The 25271-nt window shown below is 36.8% G+C and overlaps 1 protein-coding gene across 2 annotated transcripts in view; it reads right to left on the bottom strand.

The window, feature by feature from the left end:
* Window positions 1-23103, bottom strand: part of LOC145662672 (tyrosine-protein phosphatase non-receptor type 5-like) — a 52895-nt gene extending 29792 nt beyond the window's left edge. The window contains exons 1-3 of one of the 2 annotated variants that reach the window (XM_081728485.1): window positions 22945-23103; window positions 10121-10479; window positions 8082-8359 (exon numbers count right to left, since the gene is read on the bottom strand). In XM_081728485.1, coding sequence (XP_081584611.1) covers window positions 8082-8359; window positions 10121-10479; window positions 22945-23050 — 743 coding nt within the window. In that variant the 5' untranslated portion in view covers window positions 23051-23103. Of the gene's footprint in view, window positions 1-8081; window positions 8360-10120; window positions 10480-22390; window positions 22641-22944 lie in introns of those variants that run through there. The other variant, XM_081728486.1, reaches the window with a different exon arrangement.
* Window positions 23104-25271: the final 2168 nt, after the last annotated feature.

The raw sequence follows: 25271 nt of genomic DNA, 5'->3' as shown, positions 1-25271 counted from the left end.
ACCTTCTTCTTGTTTCCAACAACCGGTCGTGTTTACATATAGAGAACACCGTCACAGGCCTATGATACAGACTGTCTGCTTCGAACTGTAAAGCATGGAGGTAGTTCTGTTACAGTATGGGCAGTGATATCGTGGTTTTCTGCAGGTCCCATCATAGCCCTGTATGGAATGATGAATGCTAAGGCGTATGAGGCCATTTTGGGGGACCAGGTTCTACCCATGGCCCAAATATTGTTCCCTGATGGTGATGGCATTTACCAAGATGATTTGGCACCCTGTCACGCTGCAAAAACGGTGAAATCATGATTTGAGGAGCATGACCAGGAGCTATCACACCTCCCCTGGGTCCCACAATCACCAGATCTGAACATCATTGAGCCATTGTGGTCTGAGTTACAAAGGCGTGTTTGGTCTCATTACACTCCACCAGCATCCCTTAAGGAACTGGAGCATGTTTTGGAGGAACAAGGGTACAACACCACGATTCAGGAGCTGTATACGTCCATTCCACGTCTGATCCAAGCTGTTTTGGACGCAAAAGGAGGTCCGACACCATACTATGATGGTGAATTGATGATTTTCACACTAGGTATGATCTTCACACTTTTGCAAACGTTTTACATTTTTTTGTCCAACCCCTAATTTTCGATTTCCGAATTTCTTTGCTCCCAACCCCTAAATTGGTTCCATGTCGGACCAAACTAATCTGTGAAAAAAATTGGCTCAATCGAAGAATATTTAACCGACCCCCAAGCGACCTAACATCTGAATGCCTTTACAATGTATAGTATATGGCAAAAGTTTGTAATAAACTCTTGTAACTTAAAAATGGCTGAGAGAAGGGAATCATATCTTGGATAGAGGTTGCAGAAGTAGATCCATACCTGATACTGAGTAGTCACCGAGATGAGGCATATCTTTACGTCCACCATCTTGGATTCGGGCACAAAATTTTAAATAGAAATGACCTCGTATGATATATCATTTTGAGGTAGCTTTTGACGACAAACAGACGTCTGCCTCTATTTTCCACTTATCTCTGAACATGTAATAATTATCAACTATGGAAAATAAAAACTCCGAAGTAATACAACTTAATATTCTGTGAGTTTATATCTCTGTAGGGGCTGCAGATTTATAAGACTGTTGAATAGTTTCCCTTATTTGAATTACACCATAAAGTAAAAAAGAAATTCACATGCCCATCTACTTGGAAAGAATATGTGAACTTTCAACTGGGTTGAATATATTGAAAAACATTGTGGTGGTGAATGATGTTGCAGAGAGAGGTGTAAAACTGATACAAGAACACGGGACCAGGACGAAAAAGAGAAACAATGTCTATTGCAGATAGTCAATGAACACATCAAAAAGTAACCAGATGCTACAAAAATTGGTTTAATGATGCAGTAGAATTTGGCTAGTTATCCACAGCCTTCAGCTTTCTTTTATTATCATTTTAAACATTCATTATATTATTTATGTAATTTCATTTCATATAAATAATTTCAATATAGGCTGGTGTGTATTTCGACGGGATGTAATTATATAACAACATATGTAATTGTTTCCTTGTTATATGTATGTAATAGTTTATTAATATTTCAGTAACTTATAAAGAAAAAAACAATATTGAAAGATAATAAACTATTATTTCAAAGCTAAAAAGAATTAAATGACCAAAGATAAGTTGAAAATATAGGAAGATATATTTTTATAATGAAAGATTACCTAAAAACGATGTCACAAAACATCATTTTTATTTATAATTTTGGGTCCGAATACAAAATTGCGGACTTCAAAATGGCCGCTATCATGCGGGTCAGATGTGGATTACTTCCAATCCCTGTATCCAAGCTTTGGTCCCTTTCCCCCAGACTATTCCTATATATTAACATATTGGATATGCATTCAAATTTAGGTCGCTTGGAGGTCGGTTAAATATTCTTCGATTGAGCCAATTTTTTTCATGGATAAATTGGGTCCGACATGGAACCAATTTAGGGGTTGGGAGTAAAGAAATTCAGGCAAAAAAATTCGCCATGTAATTAAGGACCACCCTTATATATATATATATATATATATATATATGAGTGATTCCATTTCAAATCGTCCAGACTGGTCCACACGACTGTCTCAGAGATTTAGTTTATTTTTTAAAATAAGAAACTACATACAAAATTAGTGGACCCGTATTTTTTCTTTTTGCTGAAAAAATTGCTCCTTCAATATACAGCCTTCCAAAATGGCGGCCTCCTCTCGGATTGCGCGAAAAACTGAAAAACATGTCAAATTAAAAGTTTTATTGTAGAGAAACGAGTGTACTTAGTAACATAAAAGCAATAGCAGGAAGAATATAAAGTAGTATGCTTCGGTGGAAGAGAAAAATACGTCTGTTGGTCCAATAGGAATCGCGCAATTCACTCGCAATGTTGCCAACTTTGGTAAAAATTTTGCTAACTTCAAACATTTTTATTTCTGTCCTCACGAGCCGTATCAACCTCTGCTTTAAGCATCGAAATCTACTCGATAAGGTCTCTTGAAAATGTAAAGGACTTACGTTTCTGATTATAACATCCTACGTTATTGTATGATAAAAAGCTGAAAATTTCATTAAGACGCCATGTTTGGCCTCCATTTTCTCAAAAAACCCACCTTTTAAAAATCTGCATTTCTTACAGCTATTGGAGAAGTACCTAAGTATTTAATATCCGTTAACCGTTCATGCGGCTGCACCCCCTAACGTTCGCAATTAATTACTGAAATTTCGATTTTTGTACTTGGAAGGTAAATATTTCCTATAGGCATTTAGGTCCTGAAATGAAAATGAAATCTTTGAGTTTTACGTCCCACGCTTATGCCGGTTAGGCTAAAGGAGACGGTGATGATGAGTAATGAATAAAATGGTGGAATGAAGAAAGTGGGAGGAAACGGGAGAACCCCGAGAAAACCCACGCACACGGTTTGTCCACCACAAAGTTCACTTGGTGGGGGCGGGGATCGAACCCGGGACCCCAAGCACCAGAGGTGAACGCTCTACCACTGAGCCACCGCGGCCCCGCATTTAGGTCCTGTACACAAGGCGATTTGAAAGAGAGTATGAAAATTTTGAGAGTTGAACCCTGACATCAAATCAAGTAGAAAAGCCCCTATAAGCATGAGTCAAATTCTGCTTCGTTTTCGAGTTACAGGGTTTCCAACTCGGACCCAAAATCGGCTCACAACAATGGAAAATAAAATATACCGTACATTTCGCGTTAAATCAGATGCGTTAAAATTATGATGAAATTCAGAAAGTTGATTTGTATCAATATGATTATTTTTACGTGCGTTGCAATTCTATTGGCAGTGTTGCCAACTTGGTAGAACTTTTTTTCCAAATGACACTACGTGGTTTTTATTTGATATTTGGTATTCATTAATGATTGTAAACATCACATAAAGCACAATTTTCACATCATCATCACAGTTTTCGAAAACTTACATGTATTTCGTTAAAAGGTTTTATCTCGTGTGTTATTAATAGTTTGCAAAATTGCGTGTGAATTTCACTTGATGTTTACTATCATTAGTAAAACCAAATTGTCGAATAAAAATACGTCTGTAAGTTGTATTATTATTATTATTATTATTATTATTTTATTATTGCAGAACCTCTTGTAACTACGCATCAAATTCGAACTTGTTGAAGAAGCGAAGTGATATCTGCTGGACAAGTTGTAACGTGTTCAAGAAGTTCTGCTGCAACCACGAAACAGTTGGTTACTTGATTCGGTGTTCTGAATATCGTCCAAGTGTTCTCTGGAAGCATGAAAATTGTTTTCACTGGTAACATGACATTGTAGTGCGTGTTTGTGTGAATAACAATGGAGAAGTTCTATCACAGTAAGGACCTATTAAACGTGTTGATTATCCTAAAAGGTATAAGAGGGTTGTGTACAGAAAGAATTTTCGACAAAAAAATTATCTTGCGGCAAAATATATGTCTTGCGTACAGAGTGCCCGGCAAAACGTAGTATTTGGAGAGGATGATTTTGTGTAAAGGGGGCTTTGAATATTTACCGTGAACAACGTTTTGAATGTGTGTGTGATATTGGTGACAACGGAAGGAAGTGTAAAGATGAAATTATGCACCAGCAAGATGAAGAATTTGTTCCTCTGAATGTAGATTTGGAAATTCTTAACCAGATAGTTCACGTACTAAACTTGAATGTGTCGCCATTAAAACGGCCGTTAAGGGTGAAACTTAGACTACGGTGAAGGATTCACCTCTCAAATTTTTTCATACTGCGTTTCAAATCGCTTTGAGTACAGTACGCAAATAATTATCCTCCCCTAATAGTTCGTTTAAGCAGACACGCTGTAGGCAATCCATATATTTTACCGCAAGATAAAATTTTTGTCGAGAATTCTTTCTGTACACAATCCTCATATGCCTTTTAGCATAATCAACACATTTAATACTGTCCTTACTGTAATAGGACTTGTCCATTGTTATTCACACAAACACTGTAATTAGTGCACTACAATGTCATGTTACCCGTGAAGAAAATTTCCATGGTTTCAAAGAACACTAGGACACTATTCACGACACCGAATCACGTAACAAACTGTTTAATAGTTGCAGCAAAACTTCTTGAACAAGTTCCAACTTGATGTGAAGAGTTACGAGAGGTTCTGCAATAATAATAATATTTCAACTTACAGACGTAGTTTAAATCGACGATTTGGTTTTATTAATGATAGGAAACATTAAGTGAAATTCACACACAATTTTGCAAACTATTAATAACATACGAGATAAAACCTTTCAATGAAATACATATAAGTTTCACTAAAACATACTACTTTGTATTCTTCCTGCTATTGCTTTTATGTTACTAAGTACATCCGTTTCTCTACAATAAAACTTTTAATTTTACATGTTTTTCAGGTTTTCGAGCAATCCGAGAGGAGGCCGCCATTTTGGAAGGCTGTATATTGAAGAAGAATTTTTTTTCAGCAAAAAGAAAACATATGGGTCTAATAATATTGAATGTAGATCCCATATAAAAAATATGAATGAAGTCTGAGACTATGATGGGGACCAATTATGTCTTGCCTGGACGATTTGAAATGGAATCGGTCTTATAATATTAATATATATATTTGCATCTAATGTGGATAAATAGGTTTGAGTTTTAGGCCTTAGTTTTTCAACGTACATCGTGACTGAGGAAGAATTCTTGAATTACCTCAAAGAGATAAACAGACATAATACAGTTAATTTTATTATTAGTGTATTTTAAATTCATTTTCGTTTCGTATAATTTCTGTTTACAAACCGTGTAAAGATTTTGCTACATTTCTAATAAAATTTGCAAAAGTAGTTGACTAGTTACCTTCGTTAACATTTGGGAATACAATATAACTTAATACGTGTAAATATATCTTATATCATCGGTATGATCATAGGCTATTTTAATATTGGTGTCTGACAGCTGTCAAATGTATTGTGAAAAATTAATTTATGAGATGGTGGCGAGTTTTACTGACGTTCTGTTAATTCTGATAATCTAACACATCTATTCGAAATTTAAAATATATGTGAAATATGAGAACCAACGTAAGTTATTATTATTTGATAGATTAAAGAAAAACTATCAGGAACGGAGCTTGTACCGGATTCCTATGCCACTGATCTGAAGTTGCGTTTTGCTTTCTTCGCTTCGAATGCCAACGGCAGATAATCCAGTGATATATTAAACACTTAACGCAGATATTCAAGTATTGAATAAGCTTCCATCAAATTTACGCATTCTCAAGGAAGTACTATACATAAAGAGTAAAGATATACTATGGAGTACGGGAAAGAGACACAGTATCAGATAGTCGAAAATATATTGAGCCTTCTGCGAACGTGATGGCGTTGGTATCCCAAATTTCAGGGTACATGAGTTGCAATGGTTCAGGTCTAACGTCATGTAACAGCCAATAACTGAAACTAGGAAATGTGGAAAAAACGTTGAAGTTCTTATAATCAAAGTAAGGTTAGCGACGTGAAGGTGAGTGAACTTTCAGCAGAACTGCGCTACATTTTGCGATTAGATTTCAATAAAGGAGCAAATGCTGTGCAGGCCCGTGTAAAAATAAAATGTGCTGTGCATGAGCAAGGTAACGTTACGTTATCAAAAGTAACTGCCGAAAGATTACTCAATCGCTTTCGTTCTGAAAATTTCGATGTCCAAAATGCTCCTCGCAGTGGGCGATCAATCACAGCAAAAGTGGATAATATTCTGGCGAAAGCAGGCCACGACTGGTATGTAAGTAGTCACGACATCGCTAATGACCTAAACATCAATCACCAAACAATGTTAAACCATTTGAAGAATGCTCGGCGTTTGGGTACTACATGATGACTCAAGGGTGTCTACAAGTTTTGAGAATCCAAATTTCTTGGCCTTTTCTTGACGATTTTACAAATTTTCTTGGCCAAGTACTGCAGTATTTTAGGGTGTTTTTGTTTTAATCCCCTACTAATGGCCGGTTAAGATGAAACAATAAAACTATTTATTTTACACTGGAAAATACTTATGTCGTATAAGACATTTTGAAACATTTATTTTATAAAACATGAATTATATCTTTGTTTTAAATTAATATATTTGGTGTTCATATTTGGCGAACGTCACTGAGGCTACTGGGATGATTCGATCTACATTTGTTCGTTCGTCTGCCTGTACCACACATACCACAGGGTATCACTTTCGGTCTTTTAAGTTTAAATTTTCAGGGTACAAGCACGAGACACACTAAATTTCCTGTATAGGTTTTGGCGGCATACCAACGTAGAATTTCAAAATCGCGGCCATTCTTTTTTTCGAAATAGCGGATATCTACGCTACAAAGTGCAATTTTTGGTCTTTTAAGTTGATATGTTCAGAATAGAAGCACGAGACACTCTAAATTAGCTGTATATACTTTGGCAGCGATCCCACGTAAAATTCAAAATGACGGCCGTTTTTTCAAAACTGCAGTGAATAGAAAATTGTTGTGACAATTGTGACAATGATAATCTTGAAATATAAATCACATTTTAAAACTTCTACCTCAAAAACGTTGAAATATTTCGAAAAAACCCACATGGGCCCAGGTGGGTTGGGCTTTTTTTTTTTTAACGGGTTTTTTCAAACCCTGCCTACCGGACCATTTTTTACTTTTCTTGACATTCTTGACCTAGTATTAGATTTCTTGACTTTTCCTTGACTTTCTTGACCTGCAGATACCCTGGAACCTCTATTGAAACGTAACGGTCTCAAGCCACTTCTGAAGAGGTTGATCACGAATGATGAAAAGTGGATAACCTACAACAACAATGTGTGAAAAAGATTGTAGTCAAAGAGAAGAAATGCTCCCTAGTCTCTGACAAAGCCCACACTGACGCCCAGAAAGGTTATGCTGCGTGTTTGGTCGGGTTAGAAGAGTATTGTGCATCACGAGCTGCTGTTGCCAAGCAGAACGAAATATTCCGATCTATGCTGGACAATTAGCGCAAGTGCACCTAATAATTCAAATGAAACGGCCGACACTGGTCAACAGAAATTATTTCATATACCACACTAACAACTCCATACAGCATTTTTATCGACCCTACAGAAATTGAGAAAACTTGGCTGGGAGGTTTTAATGCATTCACCACATAGTCCAGAACTCGCACCGCCAGACTATCTTTTGTTTTCTTCTCTGTATAACTCTCTGAAAGGTATTACCTTAGTTTTAAAAGAGACATGTGAAAGCTATGTGTCAATTTTTTGTCCAGAACCCACAGAAGTTCTATAGCGACGGGTTATATCGTTGACGGAAAAATGGCCGTAGGTCATCGTACAAAGTGGTGCGTATGTTATTTCATAACGTTATTTCAAATTACAATAAATGTATTCTCAATTTCAACCTTCAAAGGCTCAATATTTTTCAGACAACCTATATACTTATATATATATAAAATACAATTTCCTTCTTAAGAGCAATAATGGTAACACTTACACTTTAGAAAATGAGAGAAAGTATTTCTAGTAAGATAATGTAAAGGCAAAAAACCATACCATTCACGAGTTGGTGTTGCTACACATAGATTTTCTTGACTAGGATGCAAATCAATCGTAAGACTTGCATTGGAACCTCTCCTCTCGAGAAGTCCTTTGGCTTTGATTCGAACTGGCTCAGGTCGCTTTTCAGCTGATTCACTTAGCACCTCAGGTATACCCTTAGGCTGCACCATGTCACATTTTTCCACCGGTGGCTTTACAATTGGATGGAAGATCCATTGCTCTGAAAAATTCTTCTCCTTTGGCAGCAAGTGATTCTTAAGCCACACAATCACCTTAAAAAACAAAATTCTATATTATTTCAATTATACAAAGTATATTAAACCAATTGTTTATATCAGTTATGAGAACTTTTTAAGTTTTCCTACCTTCTTTTAGAGCTACTTTCTGTATTGTAGAAAACACTGGCGGTCTATAACATATTACCGAATTGTAATTGGGGTAACAACTATGTTAAAAACAATTCATTTAAATGCTGTTTTAATAGAACCGAGACTGTAAGTGAGCTTTTTAAAAAAGTAATAGAAAACTCGTGACCTATCACAGAGCACTCAATTCCAGTCCAAAGGGTTACAAATTCGATTCTAAACGATGTAATCTTATGGCGAGTAACATGGTAGTCCCGTAATTCTTTTTCAGGATACTTTAGTTTCCACTAACTTTGAATCATCTCATGAACTATTTTATCATCATTCACTTCTTGAAAATAACAGAGGAAGGTTCCATGTTTATTTAGCCACGAAGGAAACAATGTTCCCTGCAGCATTTCCAAATACTGCTCAGCATTGAGGTGGTATCGATAGGTAACGGTCCAACAAAAACAGATGTCCCCACATTCTACACCACGCTACTTTCCTGTCTGAAACACCTCTTTGGAAATGTTCGTACAGTGAGAATTATGATCAGTCCAAAACCTATGATTCTCACGATTAACGTTATCACTAACAAAATAAAAATATCATCTTTTATCAAAATAATGGACAAATATAAGTATATACAATGATGCAAAACAAATGCATATACAAACCGCAAGATGTGTCTCCTTACATCAAATGGAACAACACCCTAACACAGACAAAAAGTTTAAACAAGTGAAAAGTTTCACGAAAAAACAAAAATTTCGAACTAAAACAAATTTAGTATGTTCACATGAAAAAATCTGACCTCTGATGAGCAAGGTACCCTCGACCTTAAGCAGTACTTCAATAGAAGCATAAAGGCCCTACAAAATAAAAATATCATCTTTAGGCAATCGTATGCACAATACACATGCACCCAGAAGTTTCAATTTCTTTTAAAGACATAATGTTATCAGTCTGATGCCTAATAATCCAGAATATATACACATCTATATTCAGCTTAGAGATTTTCAACAATACCTTTCACATTTTTAGCTTCTACGCGAATGTCTTTGCAGCCCATTTTTATATAAACTTTTTGTTCCATTTGATGTAAGAAATATATCCCTCAAAACACTTTCTCCACAACATGTGGATTTTCTTCCCATTACAGAGTTGAGTTGATTTTGAGTTTAACGTCCCGTTCAGCAGCGAGGCTATATGAGACGTGGACCTACTGATTAACGTGGAATCCAAACCACATGAGCTCCCGCCGGGAATCGAACCCAGGTCTCCCACGCCAATCTTCCCATTACATAGATTATACAGGGTGTCTACTGAAATTCCAAAATGAAATTGCGTGATTTTTTCTTTACCAAACCATAAAATTTTGTAACATTCTCAAGAGCGAATATGGTACGAATTAGGCCGAATTTTCATGCATGCGATAGAAGCGTGATTTTCTTGCGATTTGGTAGAGTCTAAAGCCCACCACAGACATTTTTGGTGATGAATTTTGACGTTTTATACAACAGTTTATATATATATATATATATATATATATACATCAAAAAATCGTGACCCAAAAGATAAATTTCTTGATTTTCATGACAGTTTTCTGATTTCATGACTTTCGTGACCGATAGACACTCTCTTATACAATAAAATCTATAATTCCAAAATTTAAAATCTACTTACAACAAAAAGCAATCCAATGGTTCCCACTACGATCAAGAGGAAGACGATTATAAGTAGTTCCCAGTCTTTCCATAATTTCTCTTCAACAGCATTGTACGTCACGTCTGGATGCTTGGGTTCCTCTGTTGAAGAAGACATGGCGTTGGATCCATTCTGATTCATCACCTGTACACCATCTAATTTAGACTCTTCCGGCAACGGTGCCTTCCCGTTGGATGTATAAGTATCCTCCTTCGGAACTAACTGATCAACTACTGAGTGTCTTTTAGAAGCGAACTTATATGACATACGATGATCTAAAATGTGTCTGTAGTTTGCATTAATTCTGTCTTCAGGAAATAAAAGTGCTGCTGGCAATGCTGTAAAGACAGAAGAAATTGACAGAATTTTTCTGGTTTATTTTGAAACATCAATAGTTTTAATAGAATACAAATACTACGACTAAGAACGTGAAAATAAATATATATATACAATATATTTATTCAGCTTACGCCTGTATCGTTTTTTGAACCACACTGAACTTACAAAAGTTTCTTCAATCAAATACTAAAAACCAGAGTTGAAAACAATCACATTTTTTAAAATCATTTTTGTTGATTTTATTTAAATTTACAGCGTATTCACAAAGCACTGGTACCATTACAATGACCCATAGCGCATAGACAATATAAGATAGAGACATGTGTTCTTTTGCAACGTGTTGTACGTCTCTCAAATTTTTATGTACGTATTATATCGGGATAGGACGTTTGGGCGCCACCATTTGGGCGCGGACGTTTCGGCGCTGCCGTTTGGGCGTCGGATGTTTGGGCGCAAAGCCGTTTAGGCGCCAGACGTTTGGGCGCGAGGTACATAGTAAAAATCACAATTTACGACATATAAAGTGTGCTAGGCACTGAAAACTAAGCGCGAATCAAGATATGTACATTTCCTACACTTCTATCTTTATCTCACCTCATTTATCTGTATATTTTCTATCTCTATCTTATTTATTCATCTGAATTAAATAGTTTAATACGTTTGTGGCATTTGTTGCCTAACTTCGTCATGGATTGATTTTTCGCTTGTTCACGATTCTTGTAGTTCTGATCTAATGTTGATCTAATTTTTGTATTATATAAGAAAGCTAGGAAATGAAGAAATCAGACGGTGTTAATAATTTTCTTAATGTTAATTAAAACATATTGATTTAATTTTTGTATTTTTTTAAAAAGTTGATAATTACATACTTATGAATATTAAAATTTGTTTTCTTTCGTATTACGTTTGCCAAACTCTTCTTTTCCGTAAGTCCAATAAAGAACTACCAATAAAAGATTTCCGCGCACTCGAGTTGAGGGAAGTGGCCCCGCGTAGCGTAGTCGCTGACGCTCTCGCCTTCGGTGCGAGCGGTCCTGGATTCGATTCCCGGTAGGGGCACTCGGTCGAAAAAGTGTAACACGCTTTTTCAGGCCAACTACCCTGAATGGAGTTTTCCTCATTCACACCAGGCAAATGCCGGGGTGGTACCTAATTTATAGGTCCAGGCCGCTTCCTTCCTTCCCTTTCCCCGGATAGTGTGCTCCCTCAAACGTGACGGGCTAAATGGCCTTAGATGCCGAGAGCCCAGAAATCTAAAAATCCTAAGTCCTAATCGAGTTGAGGGAAAGATATTTCGCATACAGGGTGTCTAAGACATTGAGTTTAGGAACTGCAGTATGCCGTATTTCTGGTATCACCTTTTTTTTTTATTATTAACATTCCAATATAAAAATCAAAACTTAACACATTTTTTTGCCTCATTGTAAGCATTTAATCTGCATTAAAGAAAGTGGCGAAAGGAAAAAAAAGAGAACGATTTCAAAGTGGAAAATAATAGTTAACTGTACATATACAGGTCATTTAGCAACTAGAAATGTGTTTGACATTCATACTTATTGCGTAACTACAGTAGAAGGCCTACTTTAAAATTTTTTAATGGAATAGGCTCACTATGTATGTAATGCAGTCAATCATATCTAGTCTGGTCTACTTACCTTTGGCTTGTAAAATAAAAAGCACACTTAACTTTGGTTGAAACTTAAATTTACAAAATTTAATTGTTAATTCAGTTTTTAGAATTTTGAAATTCCAGTATTTCTAGTATGTAAAACAAAACCCAGTATAATTCAAGGACTTCCACTACAGTAGACACCTTGTGATATATTGATTCCAACTTAGTACTCAGCGCCTAACATAATGACTTTTTAATTTAACTCGCGCCAAAATGTCTGGTGCCCAAATGGCTTCGCGCCCAAACGTCCAGTGCCCAAACGGCGGCGCCCAAACGTCACGTACCGTATTATATTGTGTTTGCAACGTGTTCTACATATATTTCAAAGTTTCCTTTCCTTTTTTTGCAGATTGTGATTTGAACGACAATGACGACAGCACGGGAGCAGGTCCAGTGTGTATGTGGCGGTATGCTGGGTCTGGGAAAATCATGGGTAACTGTTCAGTGAAAATTCCGCCGTAGGTATGGAAGAGAGATCCCCTATCTAAAGCATCCATAATTAGGTGCGGGGTGAAATTTTCAGACGGGTAACGTAGTGGACATGCCACGAAGTAGACGACCAGGTGTGGAGCAAACAGTTGTGGACAATGCGCAAGTTGCAACGAGGGGGGCGCGGTGGCTCAGTGGTAGAGCGTTCACCTCTGGTGCTTGGGGTCCCGGGTTCGATCCCAGCTTCCGCCAAGTGAACTTTGTGGTGGACAAACACCGTGCTCGTGGGTTTTCTCGGGGTTCTCCCGTTTCCTCCCACTTTCTTCATTCCACCATTTCACTCATCTCTCATTATCACCGTCTCCTTTAGCCTAACCGGCATAATCGTGGGACGTTAAACTTAAAGATTTCATTTCATTTCAAGTTGCAACGCAACCCACAGAAATCAGTTCGTCGTGCGTCACGGGAATTGCATGTACCGAAATCAACCATTCATAAGATCCTCCATAAACTGTTACATTTTCATGCCTACAAAGTGCAACTTACGTAAGCTCTGGAGCCAAATGACCTTTCTCAGCGTGAAGTATTTGCTGCTTTCATGCTGGAATCAATTGAATACGACTATTAATATCTGCAGAGGGTGATGTTCTCTGATGAAACCTCGTTTTATCTGGACATTTTAATTGCAATAGCGTTCGTATATGGGGTTCTAAACATCTGCACGTCATTCGTGAACAGTTCGTGCTAGCCTAAAACTTAACGTTTGGTGTGCTTTTATGCATGATAGTGATCGTTCCATTTTTCTTTGCTGAGAGCAGGTTTACAGGGGTGGCTTACTACGACATGCTTCATGAGTACCTACTCCCTTAGGTGTTGCAACTGTAGCCAAACAATCTTCCAACACAATGGAGCACCTCCTCATTGATCTCTAGATGCTAGAAACCTTTTGAATCGCCATTCTTCTGGGAGATGAACTGGCCGTGATACACCAATCACCTGGCTCCCGCGCTCCCCTAATATCACCCCCTTAGAGTTGTTTTCCTTTGGGGGTACGTCAAGAATCGTGTCTACGAAACCTCTGTTCTAGATCTTGCCGGACTTTATACACGAATTACTGCAGTTCTCGAAAAGGTTAATGCTACTACGCTGCAATGTGTATGGACGGAGCTCGAATATCGTCTCGACATCTTGAGGGGAATTAGAAGGGCACATGTAGAAGTGTTCACGAAAAATTTACCGGACCCTTTCTACCCTTAGGAAACGCATTTCAATTAAAGTGTAGGATTAATGATAAACACGCAGGTTAACCCAACTGCTATGTTTAAAAAATTCACTTTAACGGTTCAACAGTTTTCTGGAGGACGTGTCAACTTATTTTTAAGAGAGTGGCTACGTACGTGTCAACTTATTTTTAAGACAGTGGCTACGTACATGTCAACCGTTTATGCACTTCGTAGCCACTATACATTAACGGCGTCAATGTGAATGACATAGTAAACGATTAAGGCAAGCTCTACTTCAACTTACAGGGAACAGGAAAGAAGCGCTTTTCTTATTTCGATGCAAAAATCAAAATGGACAGGCTGCATAAATTTAAGATTACATGCTTTATATGATTTCGTAACAGGAAAAAATGAACTAACTAAATTATTATTAGTTAATTTGCATATGAGACTAAAGATACTGCACATGTGAAATTCTGCACTATACATTATTCAGGTAATTTAAATGACAGTAGTTCTACTAGTGACAAAATAAATTAAATATGTTTGTGCCCTGAACCTGAAAAGACGGATCAATGAAAGAGGCTTATGAACTGAACAAACTTTTTCAATCTGTACTTACAAAAAAGACCCAAAAGCTAAATTTCTTGACTTCACGACCGTTTTCTAATTTCGTGACCGATAGACACCCTGATAAACACACACACACACACATATGCAGTTTCGTAAGCTCAGACTTAGCGGAATCGGTTTTTAAGCCTAATTTCGTAACGGGTCTGCGTCATTGCAAGGCAAAATTTTGGTTTTGTTTGCAGTAATAGGCATGCAATTATAAGGGATTTTTGCATTAATTACGGTGCGTTGCGCACCAATTATTTGTTGCGAAGGTTTGACACGCAAGTTTTCTTGGGTTCCCAGAAACGTTAACTTTGAACTTGTGTCTGATTACATATTACAACGAAACTGCGATGAGCACCGATGATCAAGAACCTATTTAGAGAGAATTTATGAATTCCTCGGGTCCAGTATCACAACATGCTACAATTTTGTGCTTCGCTGTGCCGTAAACCAGAATAAACAGAAATCTTGGTTGCAGTGATCTCCTAGCATACATTGATGCTTTTTTTTTTCCGCCATTATGGTGTATAGTTGAATGCTTATTATAAATCTTTCCGCAACTGGTGGGATGCGTGTAAAGGTGCACGAGTTTTTATTTTATTTTTCTTTGGGTGTCTATGTCCAATTGTACCGAAAAAACGCAGTGCACATAACTATAACGACTAAGAATAAATTTAGTGAAAACAGCAATATATATATGTGGAATCAATTTCCTTTTATTGATCATCCATCTTTATAGCCTACAAGACACAGAAGTATTGCGTAAAATTACACATTTTACTTATTTTTTCACGAGTAGAACTACAGTTATTTAAACTATCTCAACAGCGTATGATACAGAAGGACATTTGAAGTATCTTTAATTTTATACTAAACAGAACACACTGAGCAAGGCTATGTGATAAAAATATATAAAACACAAAACACGTAACATTTTCAACACTAACTGTTACGTGTTGGTTTTCATATATTTTATCACATACCCTTGCTCAGTGTGTTGTGTTTAGTTTGACAATATGGAACCAAGGCCTGATAGAATAGCTTAATTTCATATGTAAATTAACTAACAATAGTTTAGTTGGCTGAAATCTGTGATTTCCTTTTCTCATATGAAATCACCTAAAGTACTGCAACTGAAATATATGTGGCTTCTCATTTTATTTCCGCAATAAAACAAGAAAAACAACTTCCTGTTCAAATAGATTGCATTCTCATGATAACTATGTCAGTAATACTAACAGTTACGGGATACATAAACTGTTGCCGTATAAATAGTCACTGCCCGTTTTCAATGAGGAGTTTGAATAAGTACCGAGTTTCATCTCCTTAACACGAGAGAATTGTGAGATACTCAATTTTAAAGAAAATGACATAATAAGAATCCGAGTCGAGTCAGGCGCTATGTTCAAAAATTCATTTAAAGCGTTTCAGCCGTTTTCTCGTGATGACGAGGCGAGACAGACAACACGGATACGAATGTGAAAGAAATATAGAAATTTCATCTTTGTCCCCTTACAAGAGGAGTTCTCGAAAGCGCTGGAGGATGTGTCAAATTATTTTTTATGTTGAGTTATATACAATGTGGCCGCGGTGGCTCAGTGGTAGAGCGTTTACCTCTGGTGCTTGGGGTACCGGGTTCGTTCCCAGCCCCCACGAAGTGAACTTTGTGGTGGACAAACACTGTGTGCGTGGGTTTCCTCAGGCTTCTCCCACTTTTTTTATTCATTTCTCATCATCACAGTCTCCTTTAGCCTAGCCAGGATAACCTGGGACGTAAAATTCAAAGATTTCATTTCATTTCATGAGTTCTATACCGAGTTTCCTCTTCCTAACTTGAGATGCTCCTGAGACAATACTTTTGACAATTTTGAATCACCTTTTCCTCGAAGGATACGCCTTGTAATCAAAGAGTTAGGTATGAGGTTCAAAAATTCATTTCAAACTTCAGCCTGTTAAATATATGTAGATGTGTCAATTAGCTATGCTTTGTATTACCACAATATGTAAAATTCTGAACTAAAAAGTGTGAGTAATAAACGTTAAATGGATTCGAAATTTCCCCTAAAGTCTCTCGTACAATTTGAAATGATTACATTAGGTACGTGCCACAAATTCATGGGCCATTAACTTTACTTTAATTAAAAAAAAAAAAAAAAAAAAAAAAAAAAAAAAAAACTTTAACCTTATGTTATTAAGATCTTACCACAACACAGTATGTGTTAAAATGCTAGTTTCAGACTGATATTAGATTAGTGTCAAAACTGGTGAGAAATATTTCGTTTTATTTACATTTTAAACAAACTAATTCATAGATTTAAAAAAAATCATTTGATTTAGAACACTTAAATTTAAACCAATCAATTTGCTCAAAAATAAATTCCTTTTTATAATGAGATAAAGAATTTGCTTTAAAACGACATATTTTCGAGGTACCTTTCATGGTTAAAACATGTCACAAAAAGACAACGAACTGAATAATAAACAACTCAGTAAACTCTCGATTTTCCTTCCCTTTACATCTTCTTTCTTTTGCACAATGTTAAGAAAACTTGAATCCCAAATAAAAGTAGACGTGTTTCAACACGAAAAACAAGAAAACATTGATTTCTTTTTTGTGTAAAACTGAACCAACAAACTTGTAAGCACAGAAAACTACTGCTTGCTAAGTCATAATTGTATGTAAGTTTCTACCGTAAATAAAAATTGCTCAAAATCATGTTCGTGTTGATTTGTATTATTTTCGATTTTGCGGACTATCTGCGGTTGCCACCAAATTTTGCGGATAATCGAGGTTTCACTGTATATCCAAAATTCATTTCTCGAATGCCAATGTCCATACGAGGAACGGTTGTTCAGTGATAGGACGCTTGTTCATCTCTGGTGCGAAGAGTTCCTGATTCGATTCCGGTCACGTTAGCATGCAAAACACAATGACGTTTACCTAATAGAGCAAGTTAGTGGAGAAGAATTCACAATAAACAAGAAGAACACAAAAATTTAGGTCACAACTATGATCTTCCATGGTCAAGGCAAAATGACTTGAAAAAGGCACCACGAACTTCAGAGGTGTCGAAATTATTATCTTATAAAGGACTATATGTACGCAAGGCAAGCTACATACGGGTAAATCCATGTCAAGTGGTCCAATACATGTTGCTCGACAATTTTTAAAAAATCTCATATTTGATGTGCAGTTACCTTACCAGGTTTTCAGTTCAAAACAACCATTATTTTAAGTTTAGTGACTTCATGTTTCGAGTGGTAGTCATATTTGTTTTTCAAGATGTGCCATTTGGTGGTACTGTAAAGGGTTACCGAATCTGAAGTATCTCAGTCCCTAGTTGTTCTATCGATGTGACACAAAAACCAAAATGGTCAGCAAATTGTAAGCCACAAGACTATAATATTAGATATTACCGTCCTTGAAGTATAGCAGGGTGAAAAGTAGGTTCGAAAAAATAGGTCATTGACGTTCCAAGCTGAGGAGACGATTTCTGCAAGACAATTGGGCAGGAAGATGAGCTTTTCTGGATGAAGAGATCTGATAGAGAAGTGATCATTCACCAAGTTTCAACCCTCATACATGTCCCCACCCTTTTTATATATACAGAAATTATTATGAATTCAGAAAAGAGAAAAAGTGTGTACTTTACAGATATATATCTCTGGTGGGGAACCTGATAAAAACATATAATTTCTCCTCATAATAGGCCTGCATTATATTATTATATATATAAAAAATAGAAGTTTCAGATTTGACTATAAGCTCATTTATATATGGCTAATATATAGTCTTAAAATTTGCTGACTATTTTGGTGTCTGTTCCACATCGATAGAGCAACTAGGGGCTGAAATACTTCAGATTCGGTAACCCCTTACAACACGACCAAATGGTGCATCTTCGAAAAGAAATATGGATGCCACTTCAAACCTAAAGTCACTAAACTTAAAATAGTGGTTGTTTCGAACTAACAACGTGGTAAAGTATCTAACATCATTTCGAACTAACAACGTGGTAAAGTAACTAACATCAAAAATCAGATTTATTTAAGAACTATTAAGCAACGATTTATTCCTTTCCAGGACCACTTGTCATGGATTCAGCCTCAAAAGTTACAAGGGAGTATCAAGATCAAACTCGCGGCTCTTAACTCATGTTTCTGCCGCTTTAGGTTCGCTAAGAGAAAAAAAAAAAAATATACACCACTGTTATAAAAATTCATGGTTTAATCCAGCAACAATTTTCCGCTTTCTTGAAAATTTAGAGAATATATATATTCTGTGTTTCCTTATTACACAGAAGTGCGCTGGCACAGTTTTCAAAAGGTTCTGGATCTTGAGAGATTATTTATTTATTTTTTGAAATAAATAAAAGAACAGAACACGATATCAGTCCCACGAAATTTTATTCATTCTGATAATCACATTCAGGACTTCGTTTGTGCGTTTATAATCAATTGGTGGCTCGCAGTGGTTGACGATGTTAATCTGGAGTATAAAGATAGCATTGGACTAAGGGTCACTTTATTATATTTTCAATTGTTTCATATCCACCACTTTTCATTTCGGATATATTGCACTTTACATCTATCCTAATTTTCTTACGATTTCGTACATACAATGCTGGAAATGTGGCCGCTGCTGGCAAACAAATAGAATAAGGAACATCTACTAATATCTACACAAATTATCAGAATTTTAAAATTCGGTCAGGCAGCCAATTTGTGACAAATTGAACGATTTTCGATGGAATAACCCTATTATATAATATTGGGATTCCTTTTACTACTTAATACGACCCACATACAAGACTCGTGTTTCAGTTCGTGTCTCATCTTTCAGTTCAATCAAATTCGAACAGTGAAAAATGTGTGACAAGATAAGATATCAAGTTCCGTTCCAAATACATCGTGTGGGTGAACTACTCACTACGTTACCATTTATCACTCATACACCTTCAATCTTTAGTTCGGCGATAAGCTAGTGAAATCAGATGAACTGCACCACACTCCTGTTGCGCTTGCAGCTATTAGGACTGACTTGGATAATATATGATAAATTGAAGAAAAGCATCCTGAATCATTTCATATATATATATATATGTGTGTGTGTGTGTGTATGTATATATGAATACCTTTCCACGTCATAATTATTGATGAACTAGAAGTGATAACGTTTGTGATAAAAATTTAAGTCAGTCGGGATAGCGACACACAGTTTTCAATTTTTTATGCTATAACGGTCTTTTTCATACATCGTTTCATACTAATGGAAAGAAAAGGAGGAAAACTATTCCGTGATTCCTCCTTTGACAAGCTACTTGATTTCCGCTCATATCATCGTCCTGTCGTTCATGACAAATTGCAGTTCAAAACGGACGAGGTAATAAATCCGTTGATAACTGAAGCCACACGTAACTATAAGTTGCCCACAACCGAAATTTGGACATTCGTTTAACAATGCGTCACCAAGAATTAGCTTATTTATAATGAAAGAATGCATTTTGTCCAAAGATTCTTTCTAGTATATAATTTATGTGTTCATTCCTAGTGCAAAGAATATCTTGTTTGATCGATAACGTTTCCCTGATGCTCTCCCGCTTATGCATGAGTAGTCATCAGGGTGGCAAAAACTTATTCTTGAATGTATAAAGGATGTGGGATTGTTAAAAGATGAAGTCTTCATTTAAAAAATTCGGTTGAATGGCAACGAAGAAGTATACAGAGTGGATGGATTTGACTGTAGCGTCATTTCAGCACCGAAATTACATGAAACGAGTACCTACGGCTTAACGTGGGATCCGAGCTACATGAACTTCCACAGGAAACTGTAATATACTTATTATGTTGCATATGTTACAACTGTTTTCAATGAAACTGCCTCGTTTGCAATCAAAATTATTCTGAGTTTATTTTTACAGTGTATTATATATGAACTCCCACCCACTTCCGTTTTCTTCCTTTTCTAAAAGCGAACGATTATCTTTTTCTTTTTGAAAAATTCGGCAATCTTATGGTTAAAGTGGGATCCGAACCACTACTCTGTTTGTACCGAACAGAATCTGATCTACATTTGAACTTGAACTCAAGACCCAAGGCGACGAGTCTACCAATTTATCCACAAAGGACGCCTGATAGAAATACGCAGCGCCCATTATTAAAATAAACGGATAATTTTGAAAGACTACAGAGTAAAAAAAAATCTAATTTAGTTCAGGGTACTTCATGGAGTCAGAAATACAGCGACTTAATTCAATTTGAATATCAATAAAGGAGCGCATAAAGATACGCACCATTTAAGATCAATCTGGCTACGCACCATTTATACAGAAAAAAAAAAAAGACTTCAATTAGTCACACTCGTGTTTTCTGGGTTTGTAATGTATGAGAAAACATCTTATAGATAGCTTGAGATACGAGCCAATTTCACCTTGAAGTTCACAAGATATCTGGCTTTTCTGCTATTTATTTTTACAGTTTAAACCTTGATTTAACCCACTTTAGTTGAAAACAGCGAATCCTGGTATTCATATTGAGTTTTATGTACGAATTGCATTATTATCTCGAAACTTGTACTGTCATCGCATCTCTTCTACACACATACAAAAACATAGTATAATACACATAAGAAAACAATGATGGAAGTGCTTTCAAATCGCACGCTCAACCTATCTCTCCAGCGGGAAGGTTCTAGAACACAGGTCCTTCGATATAGATTAGTAATTACGTTGGTTCCGCTCTATACCAAAATTTAATATTTAGTTTATACCGGTATAGTATTGCCAAGCGAACCTTAGCGAGCAAAGGCGGGTTAGAGCCCCGCAGGGCACGTTGCTTTCTGTCTTTACTAGAGCTAAATGAAAAGGGGGACCTGTGTTCTAGAACCTTACCCTCTCCAGCACTGCTGCAACACACTATCAAAACTACCCATATTCTGTTGGAACCTTCTCACTGTTCAATGTTCGAAGACAAACGTTGTAATTTTCGAATAAGGTAGGCCTAATTCTGCAGCTAAAAAGAAAATGAAATCCTTGAGATTTACGTCCCGCGATTGTGCCAGTTAGGCTAAAGGAGACAGTGATGATGAGTAATGAATGAAATGGTGGAATGAAGAAAGTGGAAGGAAACGGGAGAACCCCGAGAAAACCCACGCACACGGTGTTTGTCCACCACAAAGTTCACTTAGCGAGGGATGGGATAGAACCCGGGACCCCATGTACTAGTGCAACTAAAAAGAGTTACAATTCTTGTTTGTAGTGACCACGTAACAGGAGATTGTGGGTGTTATTCGCGCAAACCCAGTGCACATTCACCGTCTCATCGCGCCTACCACCCTTACACCTGTATACCAGCTTCACCCTGGCCTGAATCGAAGTAAATACAATTTATGCTTGATGTAATCACCTAGCCTCCTGTGTGATTTTTGCATGAATATACTAATATATCAGTATGCACGCATATTATCAGTCTGTACGAAACTATCCTGGCATGCGCAAAGATCTAAAACTGTAGGATATATTAGGGTACCATTTAAACCATATTTTTCTTTTAACGTGGCATCTCTTTTTCTTTTTCGTTTCACGTCCCACATTTATGCACCGAGGCGAAGGAAAAAGGTGATAAGGCTGATGATAAAAAGCGGAATGCAGAAACTGAAAGGAAATGGGAAGAAATCGAGAAAATGCCATGCACAAAATGTTTGTCCACCACAAAGCATACAAAGTGGGAGCTGAGATCGAACTAGAGAGCCACCGCAACCGCACAATTTCTCGTAAAACAGCAAGAATAAGCTACCTTTACACTACCCAACCCCATGCTAGATTAGGCATAATTCAATATTCGTATTTGTTTCACTAAATAATAAACTCTTTATACATTTACTTTCCGGACTGTAGTTTTGTGATACCTTCTAATACTATAAAAATGAAAGTGATATTACTACAGTTTAGAAACAAGCATACTACTAACCTGTTATTTCATTCTAAACATGACCTAATAGTTTTCATTCTGGAACTTTATAAATATTAAAGACGAAATGGCGCGAAGTACATAAACAGCAGAATTCTTCCAATACAACCCTATATATAACCTTAAACGCTATCGTGCCTATTTCATCAGATACATAATTACGATTCACTTTCCACAACATTCATTCATTGCTCATTCTCCACTTCATTCATGAACTTCCCTTCGTTACTCACAAAAATAACGGTTCATTGCCGGAAGTTAGTTTCCAGTAAATAGAATAATTTCTTTTTGTACATAAGAACATTTTACCGAATCCTTATATTACAGACCACATTTCTCTACTATCAATTGTAACCCGGATACCTCTGTGTAAAGTATCGCCCATTAAATACAAAAATTATTGACACATCTAAAATAAAACAGGATATGAAAGAAAGAAAAAAAAGAAAACCATTTCCTGTCGGAATAACATTAATCTAACGATAATCACCAATACATCACAATTATCAACTGATAGAAATTCACAAATAAGATACTGTGACCTTTATACCCACCTGAAACAACTTCAAAAATGAATGAAATAATAAGTAAAAGAAATAGGGAGGAAAAATCAAACCGAACACAATAATACTTCCCACTGTACATTCCTCCCGCTGCCATGTTTTTTGACCTACTAAAATTAACCTACATTTAGTTTTTAGTTCCCAACTTTCAAGCTTCAAGTTTAGCAAATTTTTCGCCCACTGCCTCTCACATTACGAACTAAAGATTGCGGGGCCTCATTCCATAGCAGCATTACAGTTTAATTTCCACAGTATAGCATTGTACTTTCTATGTTGCGTTGATATCCGCAAATTTTGTTAAGTCCCACACGGATTGAGGCTTTTCAATCTAAAACAATTGTACTGCATATTGTGCATGCACAGTCTTGTTCAAATGTAATATTTCACTTTAACGTCTCACGATCATGCCCTGCTAAGAGTGACAGATTTTTGATTAAAGCAACTGAATGATGATGGAAAAACTGGTGGAACGAGAATGTGGGAGAATAAAGAATACCCAAGAAACCCACAGACACGATGTTGTCCACCAGAAACTTACTTAGCCGGGAATCAAACAAGGGATCCCACGCTTGAGGTATGCGTTGTACCACAGAGCTAGCGTGTTCCCAAAGAAACAATCATCATCATCATAGGTATTGAAATGATATGATTTTTTTTAGTTTTACGTCCCACGGTATGCCTGCTAGACTAAAGGAGACGGTGATGAAGAGAAATGAATGAAATGGTGGAATGAAGGAAGTGAGAGGAAATGGGAAAAGGCCGAGGAAACCCACGCACACTGTGTTTGTCTACCACAAAGTTCATTTGGCGGGAGAAGGGTTTGAACTCGGGACCCCATGCACCAGAGGTGAACGCTCTACCACTGAGCCACCGCAGCCCCATCATAGGTATTCTGCCCTTATTGGCAGGTTACTTGCCGCAGACCAAAAGCTTCCATGCTCCACGGTCCTCCGCTAACCTCTTCGTCTTCAGGTATGATCTTTCTGTTTTTATATCATACATTAATTGTAGTCTCATTCGCCCCCTCTCTCTACTTCCCGGCATCATACCCTCTAGTAGGGATGGCCGGATCCGGATCTGGTCGGATCCGAAGATCCGCTCCGGGTCTCGGATCTGAATTCGGATCTCGGATCTGGATCCGGATCTCGGATTTGGGTCTGGATCCCGGATCTGGGTGCGGATCTCGGATTCTGATCTTGGATCTAGATCCGAAATCCGGATCTCATATCTTGATTCTTATCCCAACCCACATCCCAAATTGTGATAAACTTGAATATCTAAAAATTTGCCGAAAGTATTTTTACGAAGTCCTGAGAATGAAGAAGAAAACAGAAAATTAAGACGAATAGTGAGAAGTCTATTTGTTTCCTTCATTCTACTCTAAAGATCAAATGCTTGCCTTACTTTAAAAAAAAAAAAAAAAAAAAAATCTGATTTGATCCGGATGCGAGTTCGAATGTCCAATGTAGGTCCGCCCGGTTCCAGACCCGAGATACACACCTGGGATTTGAAATACCTGAAACTAGTATGCATTTGAAACCGGACTACAAAACTCGAATATTTAAAATTCCTCAAGAGACTTATTTCATTAACAGTTAAAACACAAACAGTTTAAGTATTGACTAGTTTTTACGTATATTTATCTTGCTCAGTCTGCTCAAAATATCAAATGTATACCTTACAATTAGATTTAATAATTATTTAGTAAATCACAATATCAGCACCGAGAATAAACAATGAATTTTGGTGCCCCTTATCTAGATTTGAAATTTCGGATTCATAGATAGAATCAGGCTGAAAGATAAATATTTGAGATCTGGAAACCGAAACATGTGCAAGTACCAAGATCGTAGCCATTGTAATGCGAGCGGAAGGTACTTGCACTACTTTGGCGTACACGAGAAACTAAAAACAGATATATATTCTTTTCCAGGGGTAAGTCGCGCTTTAACATTACTTTTCATGAGTGTTGTGTTCAAATACGAAACCAGTAATGGCGACTTGTTTGAAATAAAGGCCTTTTTATTTTTAACAATAAAGTTAGGTACTTTCACATTGGAGAAAAATTAGCAAGGCACATTCCCCTGATTAAGATGCTGATTCTTATGGAAGCTTTCACTTGAACCGGAAGATTTCCTCATGTGGGTATCGGATTGCCACAATTCACCTTGCTGAAAGATGTGGTTTATCAGGAGGTAGGCCAAGATTCTTTTGGACTTATCCTGTGTACTTCTTCTGGTCTCAATTATTCCCATATAATAAGGCAAACCATATATAAAGTTGGTTCGAAATGATTTAAAATATCACTAATTGACCTT

This window comes from Thermobia domestica, chromosome 10 (assembly GCF_964235325.1).
Source record: "Thermobia domestica chromosome 10, izTheDome1.hap1.1, whole genome shotgun sequence".
Taxonomy (NCBI): domain Eukaryota; kingdom Metazoa; phylum Arthropoda; class Insecta; order Zygentoma; family Lepismatidae; genus Thermobia; species Thermobia domestica.
The sequence above is the reverse complement of the archived record's forward strand: the minus strand, read 5'-3'. Positions and strand labels throughout refer to the sequence as shown.